Here is a 22991-nt window from a genome sequence, read left to right on the forward strand (position 1 = left end):
ACAGACTTTCTTTCTAAATCGTTTAATACTGTTTATGCCTCAGTGAATCAAGCCAGTGACTAAACAATCAACTTCACATTTTTTCTCTTAGTAGTAGCATGAAAAAATATGTTATTTAAATTGTGATTAAACTACAGAGAGCGATCAAAGAACACTCTCTTTATAATGTTCTAAGCTGTCAAATCACACATCGCGAGTGTATCTGCACACTTGCCCAAACTGCCGTTATAATGAATGCAACTGTTATGCTGCACAACGAAGCTCTTACTGTATTCATATCGATGTTGTGTTTGCTATTAGTTGTGGTGAAAGTATTTTGTGAGAGAAATAGCGCTGTGATAATCTTTTCTTATAAAATTTTAACATATCCGAGTGACACGGCTTCTTGAACAAAAAAAAAAAAAGTAATCAGGGACTTTTCCATCATGTCCATCGAAAATGTATTAGATGGTTGTGGTTTGTTATTGGTGGATCTCTAGTGAGTGACAGGTTGTCCCGTCTTCACACCAGAAAAACATCATCAGTGAAGAGATGTCGCTGCAAGAGGGAGGGTTATTTTGATTGAAGATTATGAGGGCACATGAATAAAAAAAAAGAAAAAAAAAGATGGGCACAGATAAATAATTTATAAAGAATACATGCAATATTCCATACAAAAATAAGAATTGTCCATTTTGCTTTCATGGTGACCTTAAGCTGCCTGCATATGGTGTTTTTAATCAGTGTCTGAAAACTAAAGTTGTGTTTATAAGATATCGGGTTGACATAAAGTGCTTATGAGGGATATCACTTTACATGTCAGCCAATCTGCTCATCCTGCCTCCAGAATAAAGTGCAATGGACTAAACCTTGAGGTCCATTCAAAGGTCTGCCTACACAAGACTTGAATAACAGTAAGTTGGTTTAGTGAATCGGCTAAGTGATCTCCCAGACGGGCTAAGATGAAGAAAACCAAAAAAAAACAATTATCCTTCTGATGAATCAATTATATTATTCCATGATAAAGTCTTGCATAGCCAGACCTTCAAACTGACCGACCGACTCCATAGCAGCTTTCATTGGCCAAGGACCGCCCAGAGGCCATCTGACTGACATTTAAAACAACCAATCACAGTCCCTACACTAAAAGACCGTGTAAAACTATTGGACATATTCTAGTCAATGCAGCAAATTTCACATACTTCATTAACTTTTGAAAATCCAGCGATTAGTTGATCCTAAGTGATCATTGTCTCAGTTGTACACATGACGGCTTTCTTCTTCCATGAGGGGGTTAGGCATCATGGTGCAGAGTCCTGCACGGGTGTGGGTACCCGCGAATATTGCTGAAACGGGTGAAAAAAATCCTACTGTGTCGGATACGGGTGCGGGTCGGACAAGGGAGAAACACGGGTCTAAACACAGGTTTTAAACAGTCACGTGCAAACGAATATAGCCTATATATAAAAATATATGCATGTATATTGTAGATGTGTTCCTAAAAAATATATGCATATTTTTAGGAACACATCTACAAAAATATGCCTTGCCTGTATTTCAAGTTGATAAAATAATTTCCAATCCATATCAGTTTAACCAAACCAAGCACAAGCAGTTCTATCGAACTGTATTTTTGTTATGTTTCCTGAGTTTGGTCACTTAACACGGTCTTAGTACATTAAGCCACGTTAAGCGTTTTCTTATAATGGTTTTCTATGGGAGGAAAACGCTTAACGTGTAATTAAACGCGTTGCGTTCATATTCTGGGCTCATCTGATTTTTTGTACATAGTATACGTTATTAGTATTATGTTTACTTAGTTTGGTCTCTTAATAACAGTGTCTTAGTACATTAAGCCACGTTAAGCGTTTTTCACTTTAAGCGTTTTAGAATGTCCTGGCTGAAGTTGTCCTTGTGTTAATGGTCGTGTAATAATAACTTCTGTATGCTGGCAATAAACATTTTTGTAAGTGTGTCTATAATGTGATATGCTTAACTGATTTGATTGCGGGTGCGGGTCGGGTGTCAGTTCTATTTTAAGCGGGTCGGGTGTGGATTTTATTCAGTGCTTTTGTCGGAAAACGGGTCAGATGCGGTTTTAAGCACTGCGGGTACGGGCGGGTGCGGGTTTACAAAATCGGACCCGTGCAGGACTTTGTTAAAGAAAGCGGCACACGCTTCTTGTGAAAATCCTGTAGAATTTAATCAGGTGATGACTTTGAAACTCCCAAAGTGTTTCCAAATTGAAGTGCCTTAACCTGCGTTTCCAACGCAGGTACTTTCCCCAGGAACTAGGGACTTTGGGTGATACTCTGTGTGTTTCGACCACAGGGACCAGGGTCTAAATGAAGTTCTGGGAAAAAATGTACCCCCTTAGAAAGTCCCTGCTCATGAGGTAGTGCTTTTTCAAAGTTCAGGAATTTTCAGGGGTGGAACTTGGGCACTGAACATGCTGATTTGTTAAGTTCACGCTGCATTTTGATTGGTTGGGTCCATGCAGCATTTTATTTCAACCACCATTTTTAGAGTTGTTTGCTATTCGAATCAACAATTGACCCTTTTCACATTTCCAGGGCGGAAGTCGTCATAGTTGAGTTAACCATTATAGTTGTGAATGAGAGTATACATTTGCTCGAATAGCAAAAGAAAAATGCCACAATAGTTATTTCACAGCTTTCAAAAAGAGGGGAAAAAAATAGAGTGAGATTGATAACGGCAGTAAAAAGAGAAAGATGTTAATTTTTACTATCACTCCCATAGACGCTGTATTAGAAACACCCTCACAGCAGCGGTAACTTGTTTTTTGTAATTTGATGCAAAAGTAATAAAATACAAAATATTAGTGTTATAAATGTACATGCATTAAAAAAAATGAAAATACAAAAAACGTTGCAGGATTTACGATATTGATGACCGTTAAAACGCCTCATCACAGTCTGTGAAATGGGTCTATGGAGTTTAAAAAATACGACCGATGACGAGGTTCAGGCTTTATTAAGCTCATATGCGGAGGACGAAATCCAGCGGGAACTGACCCACCACCAACCTATTTTTCAAAATTAAATCTGTTAAAATGTTGAAAATGAGTTCTGACTTTTTAAATATTTCATCTGAAACGACAAATATTAAATGATACAGTATAGTATTATTATCTAGCCTGGCGTGGCCATACTCAATTCTAGTCAGAATTTGAGTCTGGTACCGCTCCATTGAGTTTTGATTATGGGGCGTGTTTCAACCGAGCCAGGAAAGACCTCAATTGGATAGACCCACAACCAATCAGAGCAACGGAGCGACGCGTAACGTTAGTTGTCAAATGTCAACAGAACTCAACTGCACTGTGGTGCCAAGTCCGTGTTTTTCTCCATGTCCGCGGGTTGAAGCGACCCCAATTATGTGATTATATAAACCAAGGAATGCGAATTTTAGCAGGCAACCTTGCCAAAATAACATATTTTGCCAACCAAACGCCATTTTTTCCAGGGAACCACCCGGAAAGTTATTGTTTTGGGCTATAGTTTTGAGTAGCAATTGTGCGCGACATAGCAAAAACACTTGGCAACCCTGGATTAAGTAACGTTACAAGAAAAAGATGAGTGTAAACGATCTTTGCCAGTAATAAAATAATTTAAGGATACACAGAGTACTTACCAACACGATCATCGTTTCTGAGAGAAATAGTGAAGGTGAATGCATATACGAACAAGTTCTCCGTTTAGGATAAGAGCAAATTCAACCCAAGAGCCTTCGATGACGTGGATGATTACGTTACTGTTGATCATCTGTCCATCATCGTCTAAAGCCCGCCCTGACAATTTCATTGGTCCGAACAGTTTCTGTTCGGGCATAATTACTCCTCTATGGAGCGAGTCCAGACCGAATTGCCCGAGCAAAATTTTTGGTGGGCGGGGCTAAATTCGGCTGGCATCCAGGCTAATTATTATCTCTACCTAGACACCATCTGTAACCAAGACACCTACAGACGATCGTAATCTCCCTCAGTCTGTTATTTACAGTTGCCTCCTGATATTCAGAAACGTTCAGTCACATTACTAGCAATGACAACAGAGGCCAGACAACAAAATGAAGAAAAACTAACCTCTGCCAGGGGCCAGAGTACTTCAGTTGACAGTACTTCAGCAGCCAACTGAAATGTCACAAGACTTACAGTTAAAGGTCTCTGCAAATATGAAGTGATTGTTTACTTTCAGTCAAACAGAGACAGGGCATCCACAGGGAGATGTGTGGAGGAGATCAAATGAATGTAGAATGAATCACTGAATGTATCCTTACCTCTACCTTTAACATTAACAAATGGTTTACAGACACCATTTGATTAGGGATAGCTGTGTGTGTACTTTTCGCACCACTGGACCATGATGTTTTTTGTTCAGTGACAAAAAAAAAGTAATCAATATAATTAAAAAAATAAATGAATCTAGACACACGTCAAGTTCTTTAAAAAAAATGTAATCTCTGTATTCATGTAGGATTTGTACATTTGACAAAAAAAGAAAAGAAAAAAAAAGCTAAATAACAAAAGGTTCTGATTTAATGATTAAAATGTAATACAATATTTTTCTCTAACTTTGAATGCTTGAATAAATACACATACAAGTAGGGCTTGACATGAACTTTTTTGCTCACCAGCCACTGTGGCTAGTGGTTTTCCAAAGTTACTAGCTACTCAACATTTTCAATGGCCAAAATTGTGTTGTTGGCTATTATGTAAATGACCACTGTACACACCCAAATCAAGTCTACATGAAATGTATAACATGACAATATAACAATCAAATAGGCTTATTTAGCTCTGTTTTGTTGTATACTATTGTTTGTTGTAGTTTGTTTTGTTGTATACCAATGGCATATGTAACTTTAGAGACTGTTCCTAAATTTGCGAATATCGAACATCCAACGTCAAGCAAACTTTTTGCCGGTCTCATCAGATGTGCTGTGGTTCTGCTGTTATCTTTGTTTGAAACTATTTTCGCTGCTGAAATGGAACAAAAACAGTCTGTATGATGAATGAATCTTCTACATGCATCACACGTACATTTCTGCTGTTGTATCCAAGTCATGTTATGATACAATAAAAAAGATTTGTATACCACATATAATATACTATATACTTAATCCAAAAAGTATTTCCAAAAATGGCGTTTGTACCATTAAACATATTGAATTTTCCCTACCATGTCATAAAAAGATTTTATTTTAAAGAGATCCACTGACCTTGACACACATGATCAGAGTCCGCTCTGTAATATACATTTTTGTTTTATGGTTTTCACAGGGCAACAAATTGGCTTCTTGCATATTAGTTACATGAACAATTCCTGCATTGATCATAAGCGCCATGTAAGTAAATCATACAAGTGTCCTGACGACACTTTAAAGCTTGCAGAGATTTACAACAGCTGTGACATTTGGCGGAGACAACAGAAATGATTGCATAGTGCCGTTAATGAAATACCCGTTTTTTAGCCAACCATGCAACCACACTTCCTTTGGGAGACTTTTTTTGTGCGTCCCAATTTACGTACGCACTATTCTGTGATGTTTTGTAGTATAAATAGTGCGAGTAGTGAGCGAGTAGATGATTCATTACCAAAAAAAAAACTATATGTGTGGAATGTTGGACACTTCACACAGTGAAACTTTAATTGCATAGCAGAGGAGGAGGGGCGATCAGTCTCCAATGTTAAATGACAAAAAATAATAAAAACTATACACTACACGGTAGTGTGCATAGAGTATAGTGTGTCATTTGGGACACAACTTTTGATTTGTTAGACAATCAACGCTAGTCCCATAAATGTCTATTGTCAGAGCTATCCATAAGCTAGAATATTTACCAAAAGCTTTTGTTCCACAGTAACGCGTGGTGTATTAACTACATGCAAACGCTCACCTTGGTACAAGCTGCTTACAGAAACATGACCAGCTCCGAGGTTAACCTGTTTGAGCCTAAGGTACAAACCGTCATGATGACCTTCTGAACTTAGTGCATAAATGTTTTTAAGGCCAAACAATGCATCAACACTCTCACCCCCACATGCCACCAGGTTAAGGTTTCAGTAAACTGTAGACCACTATACACTCTCAGTACCCAGCAAAAAGTGTGTGGGTGCATATTTATGATACCTTCAAAATAGCATAATAGATCACTTTATGAAAACATTTTTTTCAGGATTCTTTGATGAATATAAAGTTCAAAAGAACATAATTTCTATTTTAAATAATCTGTTGTAACATTATGAATGGCTTTTATATAATTTATTCCATCTCTACTGAATAAAAGTGTTATTTCTTAGTTATTTTATTAAAAAAAACACACAAAAAACACTCACTGACCCCAAACTTTTGAACGGTAGTGTTAGTACCTTTTTTGGGCAGTACTGCCACAGTAGCTGTTGTGCCATTCTGAGAGTGTATAGTCCATTGCAGGGGTTTTCAAACCTATCCAGGAGGACCACTAGCCCTGCACATTTTGTATGTCTCCCATATTTGACACACCCACTTCAGGTCTAATAATGAGCTCATGAGTTGAATCAGGTGTGTTAGATGAGGGAGACATACAAAATGTGCAGTACTGGGGGTCCTCCGGGACAGGTTTGAAAACCCCTGGTCTATTGTTTTGTGCACCTCCACACAGGAAATAAAAAGGCATTACAGATACACATAAATGTCACAGTACTGATATATGAGGAAGCAGGAAACAAGAGGCTTCTTCTGCACTGATTTAAGGGAATAATGTAATTCTCCTATTTGGTACGATTAAATTAAATTCTAGAATCAATATGTGCTTAAGTGAAGAACAGTGTGCTTCTATAGTGTACAACTAAAGTATTTACAGCCTTTAACACTTCACCACAAGACACTGGACCAAATGATTCCAAGCAATAATCCTTTTGCTACGAGAAGAATGTGCTAATAATCTAAAAGATAATAAATTCTGACCTCCCCAAAGGACTGACCCAATAATACCCAGCATGCAACAGTGTTCTGGACAATTTCTAGTACCACTACCATCTGAAGAATATTTGTAATAAGGATTATTTTTAGGGCTTTTATTTCTAAAAGAAAAACTGAAAAATACTCTCCATATCTTACTAAAGCCATATTTTGTTTATTGCAGCTTTTCACTAACAGGTGTTACCTCCCAATATAGAAACCAAAAATTAGGGATGGGTCACGTTGGTCAACAAGTCTATAAATGTGGTTAACTACAGTAGTTTATCTATGTGTTTTTGTATTGATATTTCTAGCAATGGTTTGATTATTGTGCTAACAAAATGTGTTCTAGTGTTCTAGACTTTCAGCATGGTAAAATCTCATACATTTGTTCCACTGCGCACAACTAGTGTTGTTTTTGGCGGCCTGTTTTCATTTTAGTTTTAGTCTAGTCTTTGTGTCAAGCTGTCATTTTAGTTTTTATTAGTTTTAGTCATAGTCATACTCTTTTTAGTCTAGTCAAGTTTTAGTCGACTAAAAGTCTGAGCATTTTAGTCTTATTTTAGTCAGAATTATCTATGACTATTTTCGTCTAGTTTTAGTCGACGAAAACTGATGACATTTTAGTCAAGTTTTAGTCAATGCAAATTGTATTTTAGTCTCTTTTTAGTAATGCAATTCTATTTAACCCAGTCAATGTAGTATAAGTACGTATTATAGACAAAACCAAAATCTTCTTTTAGCCAAACCCATTTCAAACAAGGTTATCTTATTATATTATTGTTACCTTAGACTCAAGAATACATCCATTCCAGACACGGAAGACGCTCTGATTTGAAGTTACAACATATTTATTTTACCAACTAAACATGTTAAAAGTACACACACATACATTTAAATAAAATAAATAAAAACATTGAGATGTCTCTTAAGGTTTGTGGTGTTTTTTCCTGTGATTTTTGTGGGCACATTTTTCCCTATCTATTTCCACAACACCCGTTTTATTTTCCACTTCAATGTAATAAAAGTTTTTCCAAATGTCTTAATAAGAATAAATGCATATTTAATTTAATAATAGGAAAATAATTTCCAAATTATTATTTAATTATTTAAATATGTTTAAAATTAGACCCACATTATAGTTAAAATGTTTTTCTGTCTTGTATTTTATCTCAAAATAAAGGATGTAATTTTATTCCACATGGAAATGAGTGGAAATAAGTGAATATAGCCTCTTATTCGCTTATGAGGTATTCATAATGCTGCGGTTATTTTAACATATATAATTGCTGCCGTTATAACGGCACATTTCAAAAGTTTACGTGCTTTTCTTTCTTTCTTTTTTGGAGCGGTGCTGAAATATCTTGCTCTTGTAAATACTTACCAATATTTCAGTAATACAAGTCTAGATCTTTAAAATGCATCCAGATAACAGCGAAGCACAACCGCACGGTGCTCTGCAGTGGCCAAAAAGGATATAAACCGTGAATTCTGAAGTGATTGAAAACTCAGAGATGTGGATTCAGACGGCACCACACGAGCTTGGTGTTTGTCAAACAGTAAGTTAGGTAATTCGGCCGGAGATTTTTACACGGGTGGTGGGAGAAAAACACTGATATTCTGCATTAAGACGACAATAAAATCACTGACTAGCCCCTGTAAATGATGAAGACACCTACGACCGCAGGACAAACAATTACCGTCCGAATAGGGCTTACGAACCCCGACTGGCCGGCCATAGGACCCGTTCACTCACCGGAGACGCCGCGCGAGTGGGGTTTGAAGAGAGTGATGTCACCTGCGTCTGCGCAGTGAGACCTGATGCAGCCCCTGAATGAGACGCACAGAAATACTGCAAAATAAAAACACGACTTTTCGTCTCGTCTCATTTTCGTCAACGAAAATGAAGAGACATTTTAGCATAGTTTTTATTTTGTGAACCACATTTAGTCTCGTTTTTATTCGTCATCGTCACATGACCAGCATTTACGTTGCGTCTCGTCTCGTTTTCGTCACGTTATAAAGGTTCGTTGACGAAGATATTTAGTCATACTTTTCGTTGACGAAAACAACACTACGCACAACAACATGTTTTATAAAAAACACCACCTGAAAAATTTTCAGCTGAACTGGAAACCAGGCAAATTATATATATACACACTTACAAAATATTCAAACAAAACTAAATCAGAGTCCATTAACACAGAACACAAGACACAAACACAAAGTTTTAGTCTTCTCAGACATAATGGGATCCCCCGCTGTCACAGACTCCCTCATGATCAGTAATTCTAAATAAGAGCTCATCATTACCCATCCGGCCAGCGCATTATTCTCCCAAATCGGTTATGGCTGCCAGTAACTGGATTTTCATGAAATTCCAATGAGTTGTATTTTACAAATTTACATACGTTTAGCCTGATTAACCCACCAGCATTAATTTATGAGTATATAGGAATGATTCTGGCAGGCAGAGTCCAGAGAAGCATCAATGTTGATAAAGAAATAAGCAGCTGAAGTTGTGCTTAAGGTTTATGGCAGATAAGATGCACTGTAAGGTGCTTCTATTGCCAGAGTAATTATTGGAAGACTATTTGTCAAATCAGGTCACCTTTATTTATAAAGTGCCTTATAGGACACAGATTGCTTCAAAGCAGCTTTAATAAACAGGACAATAAATCAGCCATTCAAAATCAAAGTTTGTAGTAAAGGCATTTTCACACTTTCTTCACAGTTTGCTTGGTCTGTTCGGTCCGGATTTTTACCCCTGAACCAAAAGGCATTGGGATATGTTCAGAACCTTATTGGTCGGCTTTTATGGCGTATATTTCGCAACGGAACTTGCTGGGCTAAATGCGCTCGTTTGTATGTGCATTGCCTATACAATGGTATTTTGACCAGCTGAAAACTCGTGAAGAGCTTATAAAATGTGTAAAAGAGTCAAAACAGTGGCACGAATCCCACACAAATGAAGATCTGTCGCGGTTCTGATGCCCGTACTGAACTGTGATGGGCAACATCATGACTATGACAAGAAAAAACAGGTATGCTTTAGCATTCTGTCCTTTTTAGGGTCGCATCTTGTGACATCATGTCTTGATTTTAGTTTGTTTACATGTCTTTGGTCCGTGTTGCGTTCATATTTCATTTGAACTGCACCATAGATCGTTGGGAAGCAGCCCGAAACCCATTTTTTCAGCGGTCTCGGTCTGCTTGTTTGGTGCACACCAGAGTTTGGATGGAAGGGTTCACACTTATTCAAATGAACCGCACTAACAGAGCAGTCGCACCAGGGTTTGGAACCAAACTTGCCATGTGTGAACACACCCTAAAATGGATGACTGAGTCCTATAAAACAACATTACCAAGCAGAAGTTTAATTTATTAAATCTGAAAGTTAGCTGAGCATAATATTTAAAGGGGTGGTAAAACACATTCTTTCGAAGTCTTGATTGTGTTTGTGGGGTGCACTGTAATATGTGTTCATGCTTCATATATTTTACCTTTATTCTACACTGTTCTGTCCCTCCTTGTAAAAACGGTCTGATGGTTTCCGGGTTCTATGAAGCCAGTCCCTCAAAAATACGCAATGGGTTCAGATTGGTTTGCTGGCCCAGTGTGTTGTGATTCGCTAACCGCCTAGTGCACGTTTTTCAGAAACGTCACGCCCCTTACCTTTACCGGTAGACTGTGCTTTGGAAGTATTAGAAACAATGGTGTCAATAAAACCATACCAATTTGAGCCCGAATCGGACCCAAAACATTTTAGTGAAGATGATCGAGCAGAACCTGTTCAAGAACGGCTGCTAAACGACGTTTCAGAATGGTTTGTTTTGTTTTTGTTGTTGTCTCATACTTTTTAGATACGTTGTAACGTTGTATGCAAGTTAAGTTTGTAACGTTAGGTGTTTGGATAACGTTAAGTATGAATGAGCATTTAACAAACTGGTTTGCAGAGCCAAACAGCGTTGTCATTTGTTTACTTCCTTGCTACAACGTACAATTAACAATACAAACTATTACAGGAAAACACATCAATGAAAAATAAATCATACTTACAGGTTGTGGCCCGTAAACAGCTTCTGTTTTTAAAGTTGGAACTGCTCCATCTTTCAGGACAAGCCGTTGTGCGAATCCTGCATTGAACGCGCAAAGATTGTGGAAGCTTTCCTCCGTGAAATGTGCAGCACAGAGAGCGAGATTTGGGTAATAATTATGAGGGACCGAGTTAAAAATAAATTAACCATTGATCCCTAACTCCCCCGTCCCTAAGAAGGCTGAACAAAGTGGACGTGAAATCCGGATGAAAATAGCAGCGTTTCGTCGGCATTGCGGCAACAACACTCCACCCTACTAACTATACCACAACAACTCTTCTCCACAGCAATACAAAATGGCTTTGCCCCCCCTTATTTAATATTCTCGGAGGAGGGGTTTATGTAAATATTGAGGTTGGTGATGTCAGCAACCCTGGAGGAATGTCTGTAGTCCCTACCGGCCGTTTGCTGTAGTCCTTAGAAATTGACTTCTTTAAAAGCAAATATCTCCCTTTGCTTTAAACTTTGAACGTTGTAACTTTGCAGATGTTGTTTATGCTCTAGCTAGTGTGTAATGTTGCTGTTTAAGTTAGAAAAGTGAAATCGTGTTTTACCACCCCTTTAAATAATCATCATTCTCCTTTCTGTCGTGTCCCACAGAGCATCGGGAAGAGCTTCACCTGCATTCCCAATCACATCACAGTGAGTGAAACTACCCAGTCTAACCATCAGCGGAACAAAGATATTCAGTCGAAAGTGTACCTGTATTGCTCCATTACATTTGTTGTGATGTGATGATTTTGACCTGTCAACATTAAAAGATGTTCCAGATTAAATACAAGTTAAGCTCTATCAACAGCATCTGTAGCGGGCTGACGGATCCACGGAGGGTTTAACTGCAGAAATATGAAGCTTGCATTTTGTTAAATCACTTCATTCCCATCCAATGTTTTCCCTTGCACTTACAAACTGAGGGATGAGTGAGAATAATATTGTGGTAATCTAATTCACAGTAAGCCAGAGATGATGACTTTTAATAAACCTGTAACATTTCTTTAAATAAATTCTTCTCTGTCTCTGCAATGTTTTGTAATACTCTCTGAAAAGAAGATTTTCAACTATTGGCTTCAAAATACCAGAGCAAACATGCTCTGTTTAATCATATTTCAACTAGATCAATACAGATTTAGCATTAATCTATCAAAATTATTCCACCTATTCGCAAAAAAACAAAACATTTACTCTCAGCTTGCCGAGTCAATACTACTAAAAAAAGACAGAAGACATTTAAAATGTCCTGAAACAACTGCACAAGTTTAGGCATTGATGTTGTCTTTTCATTATTCCACAAAGAATGTTTTATTATAGATAATACATAGAGTTAACGTCTATGTGCTGCAAATTTAACCCTTCTCTTCTGTGGATCTTCTGCAGATCCAGTTTAGCTACACAAGGTCAAATTGACGTCACAAGCCTAAGAGGACTCACACTCTGCTGACAGTGACAGTAAAGTATTTTATGAAGACATTTTGAAATCATATCTGTGAAGATGTTTGAGGTTGAAAACCTGAGAAAAAAGGAGAAATTATCAAGACATATAATTACATGTTTTCCATGCAATTACATTCAACAGGGACAAAACCATTCATGTTTCAAAAAAGTGCCATAAAATGGTTCATATGACTCGTACACTATATTCCAAGTTTTTGATCGATATGAAAGTTTGTGAAACAAAATTTAAATAATTATTCATAGAAGATATTCCCCTCCAATTAGATGTTGTAACTAGTGCTGTCAAACGATTAAATATTTCTGTGATTAATCAAAATTAACCGTGATTAAAAATGCATCACATTTTTATACGTTTTTAATATAATGTAATAATTTCACATTTAATATCCAAATGTATATAGAAAAAACAAAGACAGTATATTTAAAATATTTGTTTAATAGCCTTATTTATGAATGAAAGCCAGTATCACTGATACTAATACTAGTCTCAATGCTATCTCAAGGCTATCAATTTTATTTACTAGGTTTAAAAAACATAACTTTTAATTTAAGTGAACTTCAAACAGAAATTTAATAAAGCTAGCAAACAGTCTGCACTACATAAATTATAAATTAAATATAGATAAATCCTTATTAAAGCTACAAAAGTTCTTTAGTCAAGAGTAGGGATGCAGCGATTGACCGCGCTTAAAAACGTCACGGTTAGTTAACCGTAAAGGCTCTTCTACACCGAGTGTTACTTTTGCACGGAACTGTTGCAAGCTGATGAAGACGCAAAAGCAAGTCTTTATGATTACTTTTGTACATGTAAGCAGCTTTCTCTACCGTGAACGAGATTATTGTTATTCCCCGATGCTGACGTACAGATCAAACGTTACATTAAGGCGCTAGCCAAAGGATGACAGAAAAAACGGATGTTGCATTTATTGCGCCAAAAAAAAATTACGCATTAAACTGAAAAAAATTTATTGCATGCATTTTTTGATGAAAACTAAACCCCAGCTCAGAGCTTAACTCCACCCACTGGCAATTTTTGAAAAATGCTGGAAAAGTGGGCAGAGCCCAGCGGAGACAGAGGGGATGAACCGAGGGCGGGACTGAGCGGAGTGCGTGAGTGCCTGAGACCCGCAGTGACGGATTGATTGACAGCTGTCTGACTCGCGAGTCGCAAAGATGGAGAATGACTGCAGTGAATCCAGTAGCTTTGCAACAGAGTGGTGAATTGTCTGTAGACACAGACCCAGAGCCTTATCAATGCGAGCCGCTGGCTCAAACTGCGTTAACTCCCGATGCCGACGATGCCAGTGAAGCAGCAGCGCAAGAGAGAATGAGACACCTGACCTAATCTATGAACAGTCAAATCCTTATACTGAATGCCACTAAATAGATCAGATATCTGATACACATACAATGTATTTTCATTCAAATGAACTGAATCAATAAGCAGCGCAGGACCAATAAGTTCAGACCTAATAGCCTATTATAAACAGATTTCCTCAAATAAAAGACTATATATTACGGCACATTACGGTATTGTTGTTCGATACCGCGGCAACCACTTGCGTGTCAGGGTTTGAAAGTGCAAACTTATCTGTACACATGACGGGCGGCAATACTATCGCAAGAAAATCCTGACGTGTACTGACAGCTGCATTATTTAACCGCATTTTCTTCATTACAATGTTAAAGCATGTGTCAAGTAAGTTTCATTCATAATGTTTCTACTTCATGTAATATGACAGTTCATACTGGAGTTAAGTAGTTCTCATCATGTGATTGGGGAAAACATTTCTGAGGGCGTGGTGAGCTCGTGCCAGGGGCGTGTGTAGTGAGCCGTTGGAAGTACCATCCTACGTCACGATGTACCACAACGTCCAATTGGAAAATTCAACTGCAGTAGCCACCGTTCAACCTTAAGAGGGCAGCACTTTGGCGGTTTTACACCATATATTGTAGAATTAAAACACTTTATACCCAAATGTCAAAACATTTACTCGAATCAATGAACAGCATTAATAAAGCCCCAGTATTACAGATCATTAACTAAAAAAAGTTGGTTTAGGGTTTAGTTACCCTTTAAAGGTTTTCTGAGTAACAACTTACATTTTAGTCTCATATAAAGCTTTATGACTTCAGAAAGCTGGAATATACTACATAACTTTGAATGTCTGAACATTTTAAAACACTAGGCATCATCCATATTCAATGTCTGGTGATGTGTGATCCTGTGGAGTGTATGATCCCCATTTTTGTCTATGTCAAATGCTACTGCCCAAAACCTGCAGACTGGTTCTGACTTTCTGCAAATAGCAACTCCTCCACACTGAAATACAAGAAAAAATAGAAAAAAAAGAAGAAGAGTATTCCATATCCCAGCATTTATAATAAGGTGCATGATTTTGGTGCACTTTTGGTGCTTTTGTGACCTTTTTGAAATTTAAAAACTCTAATCCTAGTTCAATGTAATTCCCATAAAGAGAAAGGCCAGCAGTCCAGCACTGAAACGTGCATATCAGCTGAAAATGGCAGGCGCTCTTCTGAAAACATCTACTGTAGCTGCAGGCGGTTGAGAACTTCAGCGGCACAGCGTTTTTGTTTTTTTATTCAGTTGAGACGCTTTGGTATATGACACGGAATATCCACGGAAGTCTTACTAGTATCTGATTTCGCAAATAGTTTGTTTCTGAATATAAAAATGTAGACAATTTTTTGAAGTACTTGCTCTGGTCTTTGTTTTAAATAATTTATGTTATCTGTTGTACAAGCAGATTGTGATGGTTGGTCAGTGTGGTATTTGCCCCACCCCTCCTTCACTGTGATTGGATGGCTGATTAAACAACAGTGAAAGAGATGAGCACTGCATTTTACTTGAACATTTTTCAACTCCATGTAACCAGAATAAAATGGCAAGCGTGCAGCGTGAAATAGGTATTCAGAGCCTTGTCACGCTGCTGCAGTTTTTAAACAATTGACCAAATTCAAAAAAATATGCTGGCCTAAGGAAAAAAATGCTTTGGTGGAAACACAGTGAATAAGTGAATAAGGTCTGGAATAACATGAAGGAGAATAAATATCCTAAAATGTTTGTTTTTAGGTGCACTGTCACTTTGGAATCTGAACTGGGTCAAAATGACCAGCGACAGTATAGAGAACCCATAAACCAATATGCTAAAATGAAGAACATATAATGTAATAAAGACATTTTTAATCTGCAAGGTGCATATCACCAACTCAAGAACTCTATATTCATTATTGAACCTAAAATGCTAAACAAAAAACATAAGAGTGCATGTTATCGAAGGGTCAGGAAGGGGAAGTTCCTAAATCAATGTGCACTTTTAACATGCTTCATTCAGCAACAGCCTCTGATATGCTCATGCATAATAGCAGCAGATGGTATGGATGTATTACTCTACGTTATTCCCACCACAAACCTTTCAGACCTCATTTATTCAATCATCCTTTAAAAGGATACAGTCAGAAAAGGTGTCCACCCCTACGACACTAATGCACCTCATACACCTCTCACTCTCAAGCATGTGTGGATGGTACCAATGCACATTTGTTACTCTAAGGCTGGTTTAACAAAGCAATTGAAAAATCTTATGTCAACCACATGAATTGTAGTCTAGGAACATATGCACAGATGTGCTCCAGCCGATCTGAACCATTCCATCGATACATCTTTGTAAAGCTATAAAGAAGCTCCATATGTGGAATTGATGAACGTTCCTGAACATCTTATTTGCATGTCAAAGATAATTAAATGCATGAGAAACCGTGTGACTGTAAACTCTGATGGGCCACCAGCTTTATTATAGGTAATAAAATGATGATATATTGGTCCTCTGAGTGTCTTTACTGAGACGCCACAGAGCTCGAGGGCCGTTGGTCCACATGCTGTAGAACTTCCTAATTCTTCTGATAAGTAAGCTTATCACACACTGCAGATGGGTCCATTTAATTCATGCCATGGTGAGTTTATTTTTACATACATTTCACTTTTCATCCTCCCTTAAATGCATTTCTGCAAGGTTAAGCAGAACTGTGCCTGGAAGCTAGAAGCGTTTCAGCCTGAAATGGATGTGAGAGTGAATGTTTACTTGGAGAAGGGTTAAATGGGGTCACCTTAAGATAGCTGAGCTCATTAATACAGTAGCATCACTGTTAGAGAATGGGATGTCCCATCTAAAGTACAGAAATGACAAAGGAGTATATTAATAGGCTAACCGACCTTTTGATATATAGCCTCGCCAGTATATTTAGATAACTAATTTTTGTGTCCAAAAAGGTAATGTGTCCAAATGTTCTGAGTTCAATACTAATTAAGCTAACTGAAATCACCTGAGCATGGTGCATTTTCTCCCTTGGTTCGGTTCGTTTAGGCATATGAGTACACGGCAATCGTGCTCGGATTCGCACCAAAACAAAACGCTCCAAGACCGCCCGAATGAGGTGGTCTCTGCCCGATTGCAAACAAACTCTGGGAAGGTTCGCTTGAGGTGTGAAAGCAATCTGACCCAAAGGACAAAATAATATTATAATTCATAACGGGAAATGTGCTATATAAGTAGCAGTTGTGTATGATTCTGTGAGTGAGCACATTAGTCACAGTTGAAAACATAAAGAGCACCTCTTGATCTTAAAAATGTGTAATTGCGCTTCTCCGTGTGAGAATGCTTTCCCGATGAAGCCTTGATTCCTGCTCTAGCTGCATTATAACATTCGTAGTGTTTGCGTGTCTTGAAACAGTTAACCTCCAGATAGCGCTAGGAGATCCAGAGAGAGCGTGTTTGAATTTGCTGCAGTATTAATACAAATGCTGGATATAACTTAACAGCGGGAATGACGGCTACATTCGTGTTTGCGTGTGTCTCGATACAAATAAAGTATTTGACAGCTCATGGAGCGAACTTGTCAATCATCTTGATGGATGACGCAGAGGAAACTCTGACCAATAGGAGGACAGTTGTATAAGAATGTGACTTACGTGAACACATTTTGGTACGCTTTGAAAAATTGCCTTGTGAATGCAAACCAAGAAGAAAATGCTACATTGTTTCAGAACAAAAGAAATGATCTACAGGTGAGAAAACACCATTAAAAGCAGAAATTTAAAGCTTTTTAAAGTTGTTATAAAAGCACTTCAATTTATTCTTCCGTTCGTTGTGTATTATTCACATATTTTATGGTCATATTAGGGTTTTGTGTTTCTCATTGTCAATGCAAAGAAGTTATAAAATTGGATATAACTTGGATCCAACCAACACAGAAATGGTAAGTGATGTCCTCACACTAAAATCATGTTAATACACATTGTCTTAGTCTTATGGCTATACTATTGAAATGGTGAGTATTCACCTCTAAGTGGGACAAGTGGAAATTAATTTTTGTAATCAATGTTTGATACAAATGCTGTCGAATGAGCTTAACTTGTATTTGACACAGTATATTCCTTTAAGGTCATTGTTTTTGTTGTTGTTGTGGTTTTTTTAAAGCTGCTGTCCGTAACTTTTTGTGTTCAAGATTTACAAAAATTATATAATGAGAATGTACAACATGAATCCATTTTCCAAACTGTGTGTTGTCTTCCCCTGAATCATTATGGTACACTTATAATAAGTGTTTATATTGGGACTATTTCAGGCCAGACTGGTAGTAACCACTGCGGAGGAGCACAGTCCCTGTGTGACTGGCCATAGACATAAACAGAGAGAAGTAGCTCCGGCTGCAATGTTCTTCCACAAGACGCATGCAGCTCTGTTTCCGTTTCTGTCTAGAGTGCAAAAAGTTACGGACTGCAGCTTTAATCAATTTTGATCTTTGCCTTTAATTTTAGGGAAAGTGAAGACCAGACAAAAAAAAGTAATGGGAGAAAGAAGGGGAATGGGATATGACTTGATAGGATTTGATCATGTTTCTCCTTGAGCACAACCGTATTTTTTTTTATGGAATTGTGGAATTATTTCTTTATAAGAATTTCAGTTTTTAAAGCTCTGTGTATTCCAAATAGAATAGAATCATTAGCATCTAACCTTTGCTTTGAGCCCATGTGTAGCTGATTGGTGCACTCCTGGCCACTGGCAGCTGCTCTCCTCTTTCTATTACGGACTTCCTGTTATCTAGAATTGAATCCTTAATGGGACGAATATGCTTCGGCAGGGCTTTGTAGAACCAGGCTCCAGAACGTTTCCACACCTTTGAAGAGCAGGGAAAGGAAAACAAAAGAAGCACTGGTCAGTTGGAGTGATTTAGAGCAAGTACTCAAAAGGTACAAGTAACCTCATGTGGCCAAAGACATGGAGTTATGACAGAATGCTCATCTGGAGAGAATCGAACAGCATTTGGTTTTAAACTTTAACTTACATTTGACCCAAAACATTACAGCTGCATGTCCAGCTAGCCAGCAGGCTCTCTAAACCCATGTAATGTTTTTAATGTTAAAATACTGTTAAAAATCTCCTATCCCTGCTTCATATCATATATCATATATCATACCATATCAAAAATCTAAAAATGAAAATGAAAATTCAGGGCTGAAACTGAAAGCCTAAACCCAAAAATGCTTTAAATTGTTTTTAAATTATTATTATCTTTTGATATTGATATTATATTAATATTTGACTTTTCAAATGAAGTTTAATCATTTTGAAAATACTGGATTTAAAAATACAAGTCAATAAAAAAAATATTTTTTATTTAAAATATTTATTGAAATTTAAACTGGACAGAAAATATATTAATATTAAATATCAATATATTATTATTTATTCAGTTTTATGTAACAGAATCAGATTCAACAGATTTATTTTGGACCAATTATCCAAGTCATATAGAGCCATACCACACAGCTACGAGCAAAATATTGCGTTTATGCAACAGTTCGATGGCACAATAAGAAATAACAGAGTGTGTTTAAAAACCCTCTTTTGTGCGGATCTACTTCCTTCCGCCACGGATTCAAATCTCAACTTGACAGTTTGACAGTTGAGCCCAAAACTCCGTTACTAACACTACAATGTCACTTTAGAACAACAGAAGCAATTGTATTAATAGAGGATTTCCCATGAATGTTGTTTTTAGTTTCAAATGAAAAACAACATCCTTGTTTGCAAACTTGTTTCAGTCCCTTTCAATAAGTCTTTTCTACTGACTCACTCATAAAGACAGTCTTTGCCACCATCTAATGGCTTTCACTGAAGTCAAAACCACAATCAATAACGAACCTTTTCTCAATACGAAATACAGCATGTTATTTATATAAAATATTATTTTTCAATACATAATTGGCATTGTTTTAGTGCAGCTTCTTTCAAAAAATTAAACATGAATTGTTACGTGTATTAATTTCTGTGGTATTGAATACAGGCACTGTTAACAACTGCTGGAATTTTGAACAACATCACCAATCAGAACAATGGCCGCCGTGGCCGAGCAGAGTGAGTGGAGCATGTTTGGAATCTTTTATTATCTTGGCATTTCCATTTGGTGCTTAAAAGGAAGGCCTACTCAATATGGATGAAAAGTGGTTATGCTCAATCAAGTTCATTTCATACCACAGAACTCAGCAGAAAAGCAACTGCAAGGCCATCATTTTCAAAGCAGTGGCACTTAATTAGTTGACACGCACCAAAAATTCAAACAGTCCTTTCAAAACACATGACCTCTCTGAAACAAACACTGCAATGCTCTAGAGATGTTCTGAGCACACTACAGTCTAGTGCCAGTCCCTCTCGCGGTGATATAACAGAGAGACTGAAGCGTGGCAGGCCAAGCCCTGCAGTAGCCAGGAAGACCATTAAGAAGTGATGGACAGCAGGCTCTGAAATGTCAGGACTGACAGCAGCTGCTGGAGTCTTGGCAAACACCATCTCCCAGCTGTACCTGCTCAGTTACAACTCCATTTGCACAAACACTGGCCAGACAAAATAATGCTAAACTAGCTTGCAGGGTCCGTCCTTGTTTTGCATTGGTCTTCACCTCTGACAGTTTTGATGTGTGCAACAAACATGCAAAGGAAATATGTGAAATATTCTTTGAGCATAGATGAAGGTTTTGTTTTTAGTGCAGAAGCCAAAGGCATGCAGGAAGACACCGTTTTGTATTCCCCAGGGTATCAATTTCTGCTACCCACTACCCAGGAAGAAGAAAAAAAAAGTACATTTTAAACTACTAGTGCAATCGGTTCATTCACAGTGGAAAAAGAAACTTAAAAAACTTACACAATCATGAATAAAGTGTGTGAACAGTCATTTTCCCAGAACTGAGTTTTATTAGTGGGGGATAACGTGTAATTTAGAAAAACAACCCACTTTGAAATTACACAAAAACAGCCTGGATCGTCTGTTTTTGCCCCCTTTTTATAGTAGCCTACATAAGTAAAATCAGGTTGCTGTGCTATCCGTATTTTTCTGGGTGAAAAAAACTGCATTGATACATTTTATACTTGGCAATAACCAGTGTTGGGTAAATTACTCTAAATAAGCAATTAATTACTAGCTACTAATTACATCTTCAACAGTGTAACTAGATTACTGTACCAATTACTCTCTCAAAGTATTGCACTACTTATTACTTTCTAAATCCCATATCAACCTTGACTAGTTGAACACAAGGACAGAAATTAAACTGATTTTTTAATTATTTCAAATAAATAATATAAAATTGCATAAATTATTGTTGAACTGACCAAAATATTTAGGTGATATTAAAAACATACATTTTACAAATGTAGACGTAAAATTTTGTTTTATATAGAATTGTCCTATAGTCTATATAGTATTTACATCAGAAGTAACTATTTGATTTACAGAAAAATTAAGAGAAATCCTTTACTTTACCTTTTCAAGGAAAAGTTCATTCAATTACAGTAATTACGTACCTAGTGATGCATTGCATCCAACACTGGCAATAACACAACATAAACCCACTGAAAATAACAGCAAAAATAAGAAGTAGTAGATGAGAATTGTACTAACAAAAACAATGATCTTTCCTTAGTTTAATACTAAAGTGGTCCCATTCTCCTACACCTGTTCCACTTTTATAAGCTCAAAATCATCACTGACAGTGAAATGAAAGACATTATAAATGTACATTATGCATTAACATATGCAATCAAGGACTATGGCTTCCTGTGAAAAATGACTAAAATTGACGACATTTGCCAGACTACAATAAGAAAGATTTTACCTTCCAAACGATCTACCAGAGGAGTCAAGTGTGTCATTTGTTAAAAATACTTTCTCCTTTCTCAGCCCAATGTGCTGAGACAACTGGATCACTCCATCTGTCACGTGTGGGGGGGGGGGGGGGGGGGGTTGAACTTATATAAAAATATAAATTATATACATAAAGTAATCCATTAGTACATTGTTTTAATACCACTAGTCATGGAGGTCCACCTTTTTGTGGAAATCATAGTTTGGTTCTTTTTTTTTTCTAACCAGCCCAACATTTGCAAATTATGAATCAGCGAGTCGCATCATGATTCGGATCGCGTGTCAAACTGCCAAACTGCTGAAATCACGTGACTTTGGCCATCCAAACCGCTCAATCGACTCACTGATTCATAATGCTTCGAAGCTTCATGATGCTGTGTTTTGAAATCGGTCATCACTATCTAAGTCGTTATTTAGGGGTTTTTTGCGCACAAAAAACAATTCTCGTCACTTCATAAAGTTATTGTAGAACCACTGTAGTGAGATGGTCTTTGTAACGACGTCTTTAGTACCTTTTAAGGGTCTTGAGAGTGTAAAGTGCATTGTGCCAATGGAGGCCTTTCTGAGCCATCGGATTTCAACTAAAATATCTTCATTTGTGTTCTGAAGATGAACGGAGGTCTTACGGGTGTTGAATGACATGATGGTAAGTAATTAATGACAGAATTCATTTTTGGGTGAACTAACCCTTTAAGTCTCATGAATAATGACAAACAAGCATTCAATTAAAAAAATAAAGCACCACCTGTATCTAATGTATCTCTGTGACCTAAACCATCACATTAAAACAAATCATTGGGTGAACTGCAGATTCGGGGAGAAGCAGTGATTAAGGGAGCATTTGGAAATGTGTAGGTGATATTTCAAGGTCAGTGAGGAGTAGGAGAAGATGAAATACAGAAGTAATCATGTCTCTGTGTACATAAATATCTAGAGACTCATTATCTCCAGGCATATACCGCAGGGAATCAATCTCTTATTCAATAAACACACAAAAAGCATTCCATCATACCTTGTTCGAATAACATATACAAACACACACAGACTTAACATAATGTCACATTTTTCATTGGAACTTCTGTTTCTATTCCCTACTTTGTCTATCACTCCATTATAATAAACTCTTTTACAGCTGGGAATGGAACCAGATTGAATCCATCATATACCTCCACACCTCCATTTAAATAGGGTTGGGCATCGTTTTGATTTGAACGATTCTGATTCCGATTCCTATTCTTAGTTTCGATTACGGTTCTTTTTGATTCTCGATTCCGATTCTTTGAGG

At 37.3% G+C, this 22991-nt stretch overlaps 1 protein-coding gene across 3 annotated transcripts in view; it reads right to left on the reverse strand.

The window, feature by feature from the left end:
- The window catches only part of doc2b (double C2-like domains, beta), a 394892-nt gene that overhangs the window by 298591 nt on the left and 73310 nt on the right, over positions 1-22991 (reverse strand). For all 3 annotated transcript variants that reach the window (XM_079815985.1, XM_079815983.1, XM_079815984.1), the window contains exon 6: positions 18521-18683. In XM_079815985.1, the coding sequence (XP_079672111.1) occupies positions 18521-18683 (163 nt within the window). The remainder of the gene's footprint in view (positions 1-18520; positions 18684-22991) is intronic.

This window comes from Gobio gobio (assembly GCF_949357685.1).
Source record: "Gobio gobio genome assembly, chromosome: 4".
In the NCBI taxonomy this organism is placed as follows: domain Eukaryota; kingdom Metazoa; phylum Chordata; class Actinopteri; order Cypriniformes; family Gobionidae; genus Gobio; species Gobio gobio.